General features: G+C 56.6%; 3 protein-coding genes across 3 annotated transcripts in view; 2 read left to right on the top strand and 1 right to left on the bottom strand.

Moving 5' to 3' along the window:
* GGTG_05396 (chromatin structure-remodeling complex protein RSC7) overlaps nucleotides 1-1,298 on the top strand; it is a gene marked incomplete at both ends in the record, with an annotated part of 2,767 nt that extends 1,469 nt beyond the window's left edge. Inside the window, 2 exons of the mRNA XM_009223199.1 lie at nucleotides 22-671; nucleotides 767-1,298. Coding sequence (XP_009221463.1) covers nucleotides 22-671; nucleotides 767-1,298 — 1,182 coding nt within the window. The remainder of the gene's footprint in view (nucleotides 1-21; nucleotides 672-766) is intronic.
* A 7,571-nt stretch (nucleotides 1,299-8,869) lies between these two features.
* On the bottom strand, nucleotides 8,870-9,196 carry GGTG_05395 (hypothetical protein; the record flags this gene model as incomplete). The annotated part of the gene is made up of 1 exon (XM_009223198.1): nucleotides 8,870-9,196. One exon carries the CDS (start codon nucleotides 9,194-9,196, stop codon nucleotides 8,870-8,872), a length of 327 nt encoding a protein of 108 aa, XP_009221462.1.
* Nucleotides 9,197-10,103: 907 nt separating this feature from the next.
* GGTG_05394 (hypothetical protein) lies at nucleotides 10,104-14,586 on the top strand. Its single transcript, XM_009223197.1, has 2 exons — nucleotides 10,104-10,574; nucleotides 11,118-14,586. Exon 2 carries the CDS (start codon nucleotides 11,599-11,601, stop codon nucleotides 12,676-12,678), a length of 1,080 nt encoding a protein of 359 aa, XP_009221461.1. The 5' UTR covers nucleotides 10,104-10,574; nucleotides 11,118-11,598; the 3' UTR covers nucleotides 12,679-14,586.
* Nucleotides 14,587-14,616: the final 30 nt, after the last annotated feature.

Here is a 14,616-nt window from a genome sequence, read left to right as displayed (position 1 = left end):
GCGCCGGCGGCGCCGACGCAGCAGCAGATCGACAAGGAGGGCAACATGATGGACATCATCAATGACGAGGTCGCGCTGCCCGAGGACCCCGAGGGCGAGACAAAGGTGGACAAGAACGGGAACCTGCTGGGCGGGCGCGAGTACCGCTGCCGCACCTTCACGGTCCTGGGCAAGGGGGACCGCCTGTACATGCTGTCGACGGAGCCGGCCCGCTGCGTCGGCTTCCGGGACTCGTACCTCTTCTTCACCAAGCACCTGCGCCTGACAAAGGTTATCGTCGACGACGAGGAGAAACGCGACATGATCGAGCGCGACATCATCCCGCACAGCTACAAGGGCCGCTCCATCGGCATCGTGACGGCCCGCTCCGTCTTCCGCGAGTTCGGCGCCTTCATCATCGTCGGCGGCCGCCGCGTCGCCGACGACTACGAGGTGGCCAGGGCGTGCGCCGACGGCGTCGCCGAGGGCGAGCTGGCCGACCCCAACGACCACTTCGTCGAGGGCGAGCCCTACAACAAGAACCAGTACGTGGCCTGGCACGGCGCCTCGGCCGTGTACCACTCGGCCGCCCCCGTCGTGCCGCAGCAGGCGGGCATATTCGTCGCGCCCAAGAAGCGCCGCGTCGCAGTCAACGACACCAACTGGATGCTGGAGCACGCCCGCGAAGCCAGGTAATTCCTGCCCCTGAAGCCAGGTCGACACTAGGTTTTTCTTTCTTCCCTGCTCTGCCGTGCTGACCTTTTCCCGCTCCTCGCCCTCCTCACAGCAACTTCAACGCCATTCTCACCAGCATGCGCAAGGCCAACCTTGCGGGGGTCTACGACGTGCACACAAACGTGATGCAGTACCCAGCCATAATGCAGCCCACCCACGCCCGCGTGGAGCACGTGCCGCTGGAGCCGGCAGCGCCGGCCGAGCCCCTCGACACCCATGACGACGACCCCCCGCCGGCGACCCTCTTCAAGCCGCTGCCGCCCAACATCCCGCGTAACTTTCGGGTGGTGGACGTGGCGCTCGAGACGCCGCCCGGCGGCGTGGCGCCGGTGTCGTACGACCTGCGGCCCAACGAGGTGGGCGGCGGCGGCGACTCGCCCGACTTCCTCTCGCCCTTCAGGGGCCTTGCGGCCGTGCCCGACGACGTCAGGGACCTGCTCCCCGCCGAGTGCAGGGCCGCCTTCGACGAGGCCGTGGCGAGGGAGAAGGGGTGGCACGCCAGGTGGGGGCCCGAAAGGGAGGTTGCCTGCCGCAGGAACCCAGTCATCGACAAGGCGATTGTCCCGTCTACTAAACTGCTGTGAGGTTTTTGTTTCACTATTGAAACTTCACGACGTTGCCGATTGTCGTTTTTTCTTCTTCGGCCACGCCATCGCGCGGGAACCAAGAAGGAGGGGTGAGGTAATGGATGTCTTGAGCAGACCAAGCTCGGGTCAAGGGATTTTTGTTGCATTTCTTATCACGGATTCAAGTTTGGTTTGGCGTATTGGGGGGGTGTTCAGCGGGAAAGGCTCATCCGACCAATACCCGTCTCGTCTTTCTCAGATATATCTCGGTCTAGAGCGAAACAATATCTGCAGCTTCTAGTCTGCGATGACATCTGGTTCGATGATCACGTGTCACGCCGCACACAACATCCCACGTTGCACACATCATCTCCATCTGGTCCAGTTGTGAAAAGAATAAGCAGCCCCGTCCTTGGCTTTCTCACCCCTTCCATGGACGGGGCTGTTCTCCAAGGCAGGAAAGCGCAGATCACTTCCAGGAGTGGGACCTGATTTCTTCTTTCTGCAGAAGCACACCCCGTCCACCCGCGCCGCCGCCGTCACTCACTCTAGCAGTATGTATTGCCGACGACTCCAGTCCGCTGCTGCATGGGCTACTTGCTGCATGCCGTGCGCCTCGTGATCGGCAAAAAATAATAATAATAAAAACCATCACTAGCGGGGTGTGTGTGGTCGGCGCCATTTGTACTAGTATCCCACCGTGCCCCGCCTTCCTTGGACGAGGGGGAGGGGAGGAACACACGACGGGGTCTTTTGTCGGGTTCTTTTGTCCTTTTTTTATTTGTTTCTAGGTGGGGACAAGTCTGGGGCAAAGACCAGCAGATGTGCCGTAAAAAGGCGCAATGATGACTGACGGCTGGGAGGGAGGGGAGCGGGCGGGTGGATGGTGGATGACGAGCGTTTTCCTGGTTCTTGTCAACCCAGTCTAGACTAGGTGGCTGACGAACTACTGTGATCTACTCCCTGGTGTATTGCAGAGGTCATGGTGGTTGCTGTGTTAAAGGTCCATGGTGGATAATGTGGTTTTTCGAGGTGTTGTCCTGCGGAACCTCGTGGCCCGAAAATCGCGAGACGGGGATATTCGAGAAAACCACAGGTAGGTAACACACGCAACCACTGTAAGAGTTTTTGCCACAGGTGCAGTCCAGTTTGATTCAACTTGGCGGTCGGGTGATTCGCAAACTCCGGGTTATCCGGTAGAGGCGGGGAGGCAGACAGCTAGCTAAACGCTGCCCCCAAAAGAAAAAGAAAAGAAAAAAAGCCGAAAAAAGAACTGCCTGTACTGCACACAAGTATATAAACCCTTCCCGTGCCGCCGAACGCAAAATATATGGAAATTCTCGGCCCGGCGGAGGTTTCCCCCCGGGCACAGGGCGGCATAACCCGGGGTTTTGTTCCTTGATCCCTTCTCGGGGGTGCTCGGTACCTGGAATGGCTAAGCAGGCGTGGCCGGGCAGGCAACGTGGACCACTCTCGAGCATGACTGGACCTGCCGGACATACACTCAAGCTGGATTTCCCGCCTTGATTGCCCGAGATCATCACCATGCTCGACACAAAGTGCCGTACTGATACGTGTGCGCGCAAAGCAAAAACAAATCCGCTGTACGACATGGGTGGGAGGGGTTTGGTAGGCTCTCTCTCAGTCACGGATTCTCCAGCCGATCACCATCGCCCCTCCATTCGCCCTCAGCTCGCATTGCGCACGCGGGCGAAGCCAGATGACGATGCACCACCGTCCAGTAGGTACCTCTGGCTGGGTTAGTCACACACACACACACACACACACATAACGCGATGGGCAAGGACCGGGGCATATCGGAAGCAGGCAGGCCTGGGTCCGGCGAGCGCTAAGCCAATACATCACACCACAGAACCATCGAATTGGGGGCGGGCTCCATCCAAGCTTGGAAGACATACGCACCGCACCATGCTTGCGCGGGCGCGCTCACACGCAGCCCCCCGTCCAATGCCGGATAGGTTCAAGACTCACTTTGCTTTGCTTTATTATTCCTGTTCCGCGCATTCCTGCTCGCCGCCGCGCTAATGCGTGCCTGTCCTTGTAGACATCACAGTCGATTGGCCCGCCTGGACCGGTTTCCCAACGGGCTGCCATGTGCATACATACAGCAAGAGCAAAAGAAAACAAAAAAAAGCAAAGTTTTATGTACGGGGGCGCTGGAGACTGGAACGTTCGATGGTGGGTGGGGGTTTAGGTCGACTTTTACTCGCCTGATGCCCAAGGGGAAGGCGGGCAATAACAAGAGAGAAACCACCATGCAACAAACCGAGATCTCCCTCTACCCCTTCCTCACCCTTCGGCCGCACCTCCATCAATGTGATTCGATCAACATGCTGTTCTCTGCATGCCTGCTGCAGAGATGAGGGGGGGACTATGCGGTCAGTCGCAGGCACCTGGTGGCCACCCACCTACCTCATCGAACACAGACATGGGCTCTTTGCATGCTGTGCCACGGGCGTGAGATTACGGCTCTTTTTGTGTCATCTGAGTAGTGGTGGCGGCACAGATGAGAGAGTGGAAGAGGACAAAAAAAAAGGGGGGCCAAAACAAAATAGAAGCCAGGCCTCGCCCATTGGTGGTAGTGTGATAGCAGCGCTTTCGTTGGCCATGTGGCACAGGAGGCGGCGTCACTTGGGATAAGAAACGTGAATAAAGGAGACTTTAGGGGGTTGACATGGTGGCTGGCTTGACGCGAGTCCAGACATGAGCCACGCTCGCCGTCCTCGTCGCCCATCCATCAGGGTTGGTGTTGCTGACCCCCGTCGCAGTCGTCTGCCTTGGAGGCTGTGACTTTGGACATTGCTCGTTTCCTGGGGTTGAGTGGGACGTCGTCACCCGATGAGGCCGGTCTCGTAATGCACCCAAACCCGCAAACGGAAGCTGCGAAAAAACAACAAAAACAAAATGGGAACCATGACGGAGATCTGACAGGGCAGGTGGCGGGCTCTGCATGCTACATCAGGCCCCCCCGGCGGACATGCGCTACAGGCACAGCCTCTAGACCCCCCCATTTTTTTTTACGGAGAGGGAGGGCACAAGCGAACACTGCAAAAGGCTAGGTGTGAGATTTGTTCATAGGGGAAGAAGGGAGCGGACCGGCGAGGCACGGATCACAAAGGGGGACGTCGTCGTGATCCGCATTAAACGATTTGGGCGCCTTGGTCTTTTGATGGGTGGATTTTCGGGGCGCCCACCAGGTTCCATGCCATGCTCACGGCAAGTTGAGGCTGACGAAGGAAGTGAAAGGCTGGCCACCAGCCGGCGGCAGCGGCCCCATCGACGAAGAGTTATTTCGAGAGCATTCATGTTCCTTCGCCTGACTTTTTGGCGTGTTCTGGTGGGCCGTGAGGGAGAGTTGAGGGTCTCGCGTCGTGTGCGATCGCGGTGGCACTGAGTCTGGAGCCAGAAGAGAAAAGTCTTTCAGAGAAAAAAAAAACCGCACTTTATCCCTCATCCTTAGCGACGGGTTTCTCTCCCCTGGGGGCCTGTGCATGCATATCGGCACACCAGTTTGTGACCACCTACGCCCGTGCAGCCGGCAACGGACCCTCTCTGTCTCTTCTCTCTTTTCTGAGGTCGAGAGACGATGCAGGCCGTCGGCCCTGGGCGCAGGCCAAGCAAGCAGGCCCTCGCAAAAAAAAAAGAAAAAGCACAGCCTAGACCGGACAAGGGCAAGGCGTGAGAAAAAAAAGGCATTTAGTTCCCGACTCTGCATCATGGATTTATCCTTGGTGACGGCGGGGATGAAGCGGAAATCGGCACGCCGGTGCTTGCTTGCAGGGACTACCTGCCGGAGTCGAGAGACCCCAAGCCACCACATCATCGTCGTCGTCCTTGGTCGTCGCAAAAAAAAAAAAAAGAAGAAAAATAAAGGAGGACGGTGGGATCCCGAGCTCCTGGAAAGTTGCCGCCGCCGCCCTGTCTGCCTTTTCTCAGCACAGGCCGCCAGGCCAGGCCGCAGCACGAGCTGGCCTTGGGCTTAGCCTTTCGTGTCTTGCCCCCAGCACTCGTGTACCTAGGTGTAGGGCAGCACGTCACGCTCACGCTGGGTTTTGGGAGGAGGAGGTCCCCCCTCCATCCGCTCCGCTGCAAATATTCCATTGAAGATTGAATGACCCGCAGGGTGGTCGGGTGTGGGTGGGGGGGCGTGGGCGGCAGATCCTGAACGCCGTCTGGCTGGCTGGCTGGCTGTCCGGTTAGAGGTGGTCGGGTCGGCTGGCTGGCTCACGGCGGCTGGGGAACGCAAACACGCCTGCTCCATCGGGCAGGTTGTATTGATCGGCTGGCTGTGGTGTGGTAGGTAGGCTGATGTCAACCAGGGGCCCGCCGCCGCGGCCTGGCCAACCACGCGCCGACGCTGGACACCAACATGAAAAAAAAAATGAAAAAAAACGGCTGGCAGATGATGCAGGCTTGGTTTTTGGCGTGGCAAAGGTCGGTCGAGGCGCATCTTTCCACTATGCCCGTCCCGACTTTTCCTTCCATGTGTTGTTTTTCGATTCTAGCGGTGATGACGGGCCAGACCCATGAAAGGACACAAACCTTGGTGATGATGACTTGGTATACGGTACACATCATAGCATGGGGGTTACGTGCCTGGAATACGTGTCTAACGGGAGGAGTCAGACCGACCTTCACCTCTCCTGGAGAAGCTCCCCCGTCAGGGCGCAGCAGCAGGCCAAGCACGAAGGCTGTCGTCTCCCCATAGGTATGCGTGCTAGGCTCCGGTCCCTGGTCTCTCTTTCTCTCCCCGTTATACAACTGGGTCCGATCGTGGTGTGCCAACGATTTCCATCTCGAGGGGGGGGGACACGGTTCCCCCGCCCGCCGTGCTGCAAGTGGGTAACAAAGGCCCCGTCACCCCTGTTTGACGGCGATGGCGGTGAAGAGCCCTTCGCCGCCACTTCTCTCCAGTGAAAGAGAGTCCACGCAAAGTGGATTGGGGGTGTCTGACGCCCTGTGTGCCCTGTGGCCCTGTGCTGCAGCGCGTGCTTCTGTGGCCTCCCCGATTTGGAGTGGCAAAAGAGGGGGAAGTGGGGGTTGCGCGTCAACCGCTACCTACGGCAAGTCCTGGCCTCGGATGGTCGGCTGGTTCCCAGGGGCGGCCACACACGCCCCTCGTGGGCTCGCTTTCATTTTTATCTTCCCTCCCGTCTTCTTTGCGTGCGTGCCTGATTCGGAAGGCCATGCCGTCCTGAGAACCAAACGGGCTCTTTTTTCTCTCAGGGGGTGCTGTCGTGGCTGGAGCACAACCAGCCAACCCTAGGATCAGATGAGGAGAGCCTGGCACTGTAATGGGAAGTCTGGCACTTCCCAACAACGAAATGCGATTGGGGTGTCTCCGGAGGGATTGGCTTGGGATATCCCGACCGGCCATTTTCGTCCGACGATCCATTTGGTTGGGTTAGACCTGGCCGGAGCAAAGCCGTGCTGAGACTGGGAGCTGTGGCCAATAACCGGCCGGCAAAGCTGACCCAGGCACCTCTGAGGCACGGCTTTTGCTTGTTATTCTCCGTGCACACACCCTCTCTCTCTCTCTCTCTCTCTCCTCCTTGCCCTCGCCTCTCGCGTCGCTTCTCTTTATCCGTTCGATATTTAAGTGACAGCAGACAGTGACGTTCCGCGATGCCGCGCAATTGCCACCAACCCGAGGTTTGGGTGTAGATCACAAACCACACCCGGGGCTGATTCTCGACAACGGCCAAGGCGTGCTTACATTCCCCCACCCGATTGGGTTGTACCAACCAGAAATCGTCTGCTGGGTATAGCTCGCTCTTCCGAGCAAAGACCCTAGCGATGAGCCAATCGTCGAGGAAGGCGATCGACCTTGCAAGGCAGGAGGAGGTGGCCGTCGTGTATGTGGCCCAAGCTTTCAAGCGCCGTGATTCATTTTGTTGTTGTTATTTATTTATTTACTTATTTCCTCCTTCCGCCAGTGCCTCCTCCCTTGCCCGCTCGACTGTCTTGCATATGGCGGTCCATTGTCCGATGGTGTTCAGTCCAGTTGTCTGGGCGCCTTCCCCCCTCCACTGGTGGGCCGCAGCCCTTGGAGACACACCACATGGTGTGTGCCCAAACACAACTTGGTGTGGACGAATCGCCGGCTGCGCATTTCGGCAAGCCTCTCTGGCCGACCAATTCTGGTGCCAGGCAGTTTTTTACCAGGGCAATTTCCCAACATTGAAATTTTCCTTACTGAGGGCCCCCCTCCCCTTCTTGGTCCCTGACTCGTGATAGGTTCTCATCCTGGTCCCTGCCCGCTGGTACCCGGGACAGGGGTCCGCCCGGGTCACATGACACCAGGGGGGTTGTCGAGGCTGGTGGCTGGAGCGGTGAACATGGCTTGCATGGTCCTGTCCAGGCGTGGCAGGGTTTCTAGAAGGTTGGGTGCAAATCAAATCCGTCGTCTCTGCACAGCAAGGCACAACAAGCAAGTTGCCAGTTGAGACCCACCACCGCCTTCGATGTTCCATGGTGCCTTGAAGGCGTGCCCTTTTCCATGTCCCCGAGGCCGTCCCCTTTTTCCAAGGATTTTTTTCAGGGTCCCCTTTGCCACCTGGCAGAGATGATACGAGACAGCAAGGCTGGTTGGGATGCGACATGGCTGCGGAAACCTAGAGAGCCTTCATTTCTCTTGTTTTGACTGAGCAAAACAGGGAGGTGTGCTGGGCCGAGGATAATAATAACTCGTCCGTTGCCTGACTGACCCAAGGGGTCGACGCACAGGTGCACACGGCAGCTAAACCCAACTAGGACGGATTTTTCTTTCTTCTCTTGCCCTACCATCTTGCTGTCTGGTCGCACCGTTTCGCCATCATGAATGTCTCAATATGCATTATTCACTCCCCATGCCTCGTAGCCGCCATGTTTGGTCCATTCGACCAAGGTTCGAGTCCTGATTCTCGCACGCATCGTCCTGGTCAAGCTAGCGCACAAATGATTCGTTTTGGAGTCTGACATGCACTAACGATGTTATTGCACTATTAAATGCCATCCGCTTGGGGGTTAGAATGCGGCATGGCCGTGGATTTTGGGGATTTGGTGCAGCATGTCCTCCTCCCGTCTCTCATGCTTGACTTCATGCTCGTGCTTATTTGTTCCTTTGCGTTGAGCGCGTTCGCACAATACGTGTGCGGCTGTTCATTTCGACAACCGTCAGGGTTCGATTTATTTTTATCTTTATTCCTCAAATGACTTTTATTGCCCCTCCTCTTTCCTGCATCCAGTCGAATTTTTCTTGCTTGTTCACATGGGCCTGGGTTGGCGGGCCGGGTAGCAAATTCGTCCCAAATGGTGACGGCTCCCGGTGGGTACTGTAACATACTGGCTGTCGAAACCAAGCAATCAGGGACGCATCAAGGACCACAGTGCACACAGCCAGGACCGAGGGACCGGCTCGGGAGTGGAAATAGGCTCAAAGCCCTCCTCCTTGGGGCATCCATCCATCACTCTGCAAAATGAAGCAAATGAGGGAGGCACAACAGCAAGACATGTTGATGGTCCCTGTTGTCGCTCCAACTGCTCTAGCTCCCACCGGGGTGGCCAGGCTAATCACACACATCATCTTGTTATAGCAAGCCCCGATGGTCGGCTTGAAATGGCGCTGCCGATGGATCATTGACAAGAGATGATGGAGGCGCGTTGTGCATGGGAGCCTCGCCATGCCGGAGGATGGAGTCGGCGTTTACCTCGATTGCTTGGGCACCACCGCACGGAAAATCCCTCAGCACAGATGTTGTTTCTCCCGAGGTACCACTATACAGTGCCGCAACTTTGACCGACGGACAAGTGTGCGTCTGCTTTGCTGGCCCCTGGCCGTTCTGGTTTTTTTTTCCTTCCCTTTCTTCTTTTTGAGACGTCTTCACATGGGGGACGGACGGACGACGACTGACCATCAAAACCTTGACTCGGATGAGACCAACAGCTCGCCGCAGGGCGGCTGTTCCGTCGGTGGCTCACAGGACCCTTGTCCTGCTGCCTGCTGCTTTGGGACAAGACGGGATGTGCGACGGGCTTCATGTTTGCCTGTCCGCGCCAAACGAGATTCGCGTCCCCTACCGGGTATCCTCACACGCTGTCGAGTGGTCTTGGATGGAACGTCACGCCGCCCGTCAAACATCGAATGCTTTGTGACATGCTTTGTTTTGTTTCTCAGGCTTTTTTTTTTCAATTTTTTTTTTCACGCACGCAACCCGAAGGGGCAGGAAGAGGAAGCCCAGGGAAAATAGCGAAAAACAAAACAAAAACCCGTCCTTGCCACCGGATGCCGTCGCCCGGCGTGCTTGGAAACAGCACTAGAGATTCCAAGGGCGGCCTAGGTAATAGGAAGTCGCCCTGCTGCTTTGCTTCGTGTCTGCGGCGGGAATGGGGGGAGTGCGTCTCCTCTCACGCACCCCTCTCTACCTCCTCCTGGTAGCCGCTTGGCCTCGGAACCCTTTTTTTTGGACGCACCTACCCGCAGACTCTCGGCCCTCCCTTGTTCATGGCGCCCCCGTAACAGCTCCTGATTTCACAGGCGACTTATCCCCACCGCCTGTCTGCCCTCCTACACGCAATCACGGAGCACTTGACCCAATGTGGCTCCGACTGCCAAAGTGAGCACCGGCCTGTGTCCACAGTGTACTCCCGACGCCCGACCAGCTGCCACTACAGTGCGCATGGGGGCGACTGGAATTGCTTGCACGCACCACCGAGCGCCTCCGTAATCCAAACCGCCTCCTCCCACTTTTTTTTTTCTTCCATTACGCCAGCCCGCCCATCCTTCCACGCCCCAGGCCTCTCGTTACCCACCCCGGACACGGCGCACCCCCCCAGGGGCCTGTTTTGCTTGCGCTCGCTTCTCGTCATCACCACCCTGACCCTTGGTGTGGGCTCCCCTTCTTTTCCCCTTCCCATCCGCTTTTTTTTTTCGATCTTCTACCCACCTTCTCCTCGCATCCTCTTCCTCCTCTCCTTTCCCGACTCCAGTCTTCCCTCACCATCTCGACCGACCCGAATCCGACAATTCGCAAAGTCTTTTCGGAGCCTTTACGACGACGACGGCCAAATTCAGTTTTGTGTTGTCGGCCCTTTGGATTTCGGTGGCGTACTGCAATTTTTGACCTGGGCCAACCGCTTCAGCTCTGTTGATTGCTGTGCAAGTCCGAGAGAGCTCGTGGAATCTTTGGTTTGTTGCTGCGGACGTTACTTCAAACGACCGACCGCCCAGCCGACCGATCGAGGAGGAGGCCTGCGCCCATTTGCGACCATCGACGACGCATACGTTGCCGCCAGGTTAGTGTTCACTGCTCACTTGTGCGCCCACGTCTTCTCGAGATTTCTACCACCACGGGCGCCCGAAACAATCACGTTTTGTCTTGTTTTCCTTCCTCATTTGGCCCGCCTCAGCAAAGATTCGCCGCGCCCTTCCCATTGTTTTTCTTACGCCCGCCGAGCTTGCTCTTTCACGATCGTCACAACCCCAGGAATTCCCTGCCACATTGACGACCTTGTGTCCGAACACAAAGCGCAGAGTCAAACCTTTGAACCTTGGTCCCCCTCACACAACGAGAACAAGGCGTCCAAGCGGCGTGGCGTGGAATCTTGTTTTCCTCACCTCGCCGACTAGGCTGTGAACGTGCTGTATTTCTGCTTATGGGCGTCCCTGCCCATTACACGTTCTTGCCTTCTTCCACGCACCTCTTTCTTGACTCGAAACCCAGCCATCACACTCATCATTGATCCCCGGAAGGCGAGCGAGAGGCTGGCTACACGTCGTCGGCCGGGAACTGTCCGGCGTTTGAAAGAAACCCCGTACTGACAATATTTCCATTTAAGCGCGTCGTTTCTCGTTAATTTTTTGTCGACTCTCGCCAAACACCTCGGTTGGCCATCATTCCCCCTCGACCATCTCCCTCATTATCGACTCCGACGACTTTCCCGTGCTGTACGACCAAGCGACCGACATATCGAGATCGGTTGTCTTGCCGCTGCGGCCTCGATTTTAATTTCATCCTCTCGATCGTCGATCATCTCTTCCTCGACAAACTCTTGCCGCCATCACTTGAAGTATCTCTAGTCAGCATCGCTCTGGAGAACCTCATCTATGGCTTGCTTTTCTAGATAAATTTCGGTCTCTACCTCGTCTCCTTGACGGCTCGCCTGTCTCATCGCCTCGGAACAACAAGCCGACAAGCTGTGGTTAATCCCTTCTTGTTGTGCCGCATTTTCAGTTGTTGCAGTTGTCGCAAGATCGGCAGCTACTCCCAGAGACTCGGCCGGCCTGTCCCCGAGTTTCTTCACTGCCAATCTGCCCATCATGCCTGGCGGTGTCTGCGCCGTGCTCGACTATGAGGTCGAGCAGATGGCTGAATATGTTGCCGAGATGGCCACACGTCTTGCCCTTGGCAACGCCGCCGTCTCGGCTCCTTTCCGGAAATTCGTCTCCCAGATCCTCACGTCGACTCGCCTGCCGAGCACGACCATTCTTCTGGGAATGAACTACATGGCCAAGCGTATCAACATGATGAGCCTTGGCGGCCAGCGTCCCACCATCTCTGAGGGACAAGTCTGGCGCATGTTGACGACTGCCTTCCTCCTCGGAAGCAAGTTTCTCGACGACAACACCTTCCAGAACCGCTCTTGGTCCGAGGTCAGCGGCATCGGCGTGCAGGAGCTCAACACTCTTGAGCACGAGTGGCTGGCTGCCATCAACTGGAACCTCTACGTCAACCTCGATCAGAGTAAGGACTACGGCGCCTGGCTCAAGAGCTGGAAGGAGTGGCAGACCACCAAGGAGAGGCAGAAGGCTCAGGCTTCTCGCGAGCGCCTGATGCCATCTGGTCTCCGGATCGACACAGATGTCTACACACGCCCCACCGCCGGCTATTCCACGTGGCATCAGCAGCAGGTTGCCGAGTATGAGCGTCTTCAGAGCTTGAACCTGAAGCGGAGCGAGATGTCGCCGCAGAGCGGCGCGCCTGTGCAAGACGGGTGGTACGCTGCTCGCATGGGTGGCTGGTCCGCCAACCAAGCCCCGTGCAACATGCCTCTCACCCCGCCCGATTCTGGTTATGGCACACCCGAGTATCTCAACTCGGCCACTACCAATTCGGCTGCCAGCCACAACGCTCAATACAACGACTGGTTCTCTCGTGGTCTTTCGTCGGGGACATACTCGCGACAGGCTCCGTACCAGCAGTCCTCTGCCCGCCCCACCTACCATCACAGCTCCCGGCACCCTGTCTCAGCGCACACCGGATACTACGGCTACGGCCACAACATCTGGGACGCCAATGCTGCTGACTGCGCATGTGCCAACTGCGTGGGATCTGCCCAGCATAAGCCGACAACCTATTTCGGCATGACACACGGCTACGGCCAGACAGTCATGGGCTGAGACTTGCTCATGTCCGAGTGGAGGTCACATCGAATTTTCACTTTCTGCATCTTTGCTTGACCACGGAGTTTTCACTCAACACACTCCGCGAAGAACGATACACACATTTCACACATCTGCATTACCTGATACCCCCAGGGTCCCTCCTCACTGGTTTCCCAGGCGACCATCGCCCTTCGTCCAAACCGACGAGATGGGTGGAGGGATCCTTTAATCTCAGCATCACCGGTTCTTTCCTTGCCTGCGGTCCATATTATGGCCTTTCATTCTGCTTGCGACTCGCCAACATCGTCTTCACGCCACATCGACGGCTTTCGTGCCTCTGGGGTCTTTGCGACACTTTCGCAGCAGCTCCCCACCACGCAGGAGCTTTCGAGCGGATCAGGCTGACGCGGCAACTGCTGTTTTGGCTTTCGTCTAATGATCTTGTCCTCTTTCTCATACTCCCCTTTTCTTTTTTGCCCTCGGTATACGGGCTGGTGATATATCCCATTGCTCGGCGTTTCTGGATCTAATACCTGCTATTCAGCTGGGGGATTTTTTTTTTCGCGCCACCTAGATTGCGGAGGTTTACCATTTGATTACTTGCACGGTTTCCTGGCGGTCAAGACAAAAGATTTGGGACGATTCGTTTTTTCTTTCTTTCTTTTCCTTCTCCGGACACGTCAACGCCGCCCTACGCCCTCCTCCACGAACTCTCTTTCTACTTGCGACGGTTTTCTACTCGACCAAAAGCAACTTCACCATCCCCGCCCAACAAGCCAGCTCTGTCAGGCACATTTGCCTTGCATTTATTCCATCCGTGGACTCGCGACGCGTTATACCCCAACTCAACGTCTCGGAGCACACCTTCTCGGTTCGCGTCCTCTGCCACGTCGACCCACCCACGCACGCAACCAGAAAGTACGTTATATGCCCAGAAGGTCAAGCTCTCGTTCTGAGCGACTGGCCACGCTGGCTGGGTTCGAGGCCTCGCATGTGGCCTTCGTATGCTCAATCCCTCATTCTGCCATGTGTTTGGCGAACGAAAACCAACGTGTCATTGTTTGATTCTTCTTCGTTTATTCCCCTCTTCCCGCATTCGATAAAATGGTCAAAACAGGGGCGGTTTCCTTTGGAGTTATTGTCTATACTTTTACTTTGTCGGCTGGGGTGTCTGTCCGTATACTCTTTTTTCTGCTCGTTTTCAGGGTCGGGTTTCCTTTTGACGCATTTTGGCGTCTTTTTACGCTTTCTTCTCGGTTTTCTGGTCGGGATAGTTCCGGCCACCCGAGCTCAACACGTCGGCACTCGGCGACAAGAACGATCCTGCCCAAGCTCATCGTCTGTGTTTCCCCGTGTTGTTGTGGTATTTTCAATCCTGCATCGTGGTTAAGGTGAGAGTGGTGATGTCACACGGGCCTCTCTATCACCTGCCACTCTTTCCGCTTGCCAACTTGCGTCTGACAAAGCTTTTTTCCCCCTGGTTGACTTGACTTGGTCATGCTGCCTCGCAACTGACCTTGTCATCTCGCTCGTCTCCTTTGTCGTTCATACCCTCACCTTTTCCGTTTTTTTTTCTTTTTCGATTCCACGAGTTTACGAACATTTGGCCGGATGGGATTGGAGGGAGGTGTATTCTGATTAACCCGGAGGGATGCCGTGGCTATTGTACGAGTTTCCGCATGATCAGTACCTGCCTCGGACATCAGGTGGCTGAGCGACTCCGGCATGGCACATTCTGTGCGGAGTTTCCCTCGTAGCCGCATGATGATGGAAACAGGCGAGCATCAAGAGCAAAGAGCCAAAAGATGCGGCGCCATGGAAGGAACGGACATGGTCGAGGCCTCGGCTGCCTGTAGTATTATTTCTGCATTGGACAAGAAAAGTCGGCCAGAAAGTACAGCAAATACAAAACATGAGAACGCACTTTGCGGTTCAAACATGCCGAGCCCCGTC

This window comes from Gaeumannomyces tritici (assembly GCF_000145635.1).
Source record: "Gaeumannomyces tritici R3-111a-1 unplaced genomic scaffold supercont2.3, whole genome shotgun sequence".
Classification (NCBI taxonomy): domain Eukaryota; kingdom Fungi; phylum Ascomycota; class Sordariomycetes; order Magnaporthales; family Magnaporthaceae; genus Gaeumannomyces; species Gaeumannomyces tritici.
Note: the sequence above shows the minus strand (reverse complement) of the source record. Positions and strands in the feature narration are given on the sequence as shown.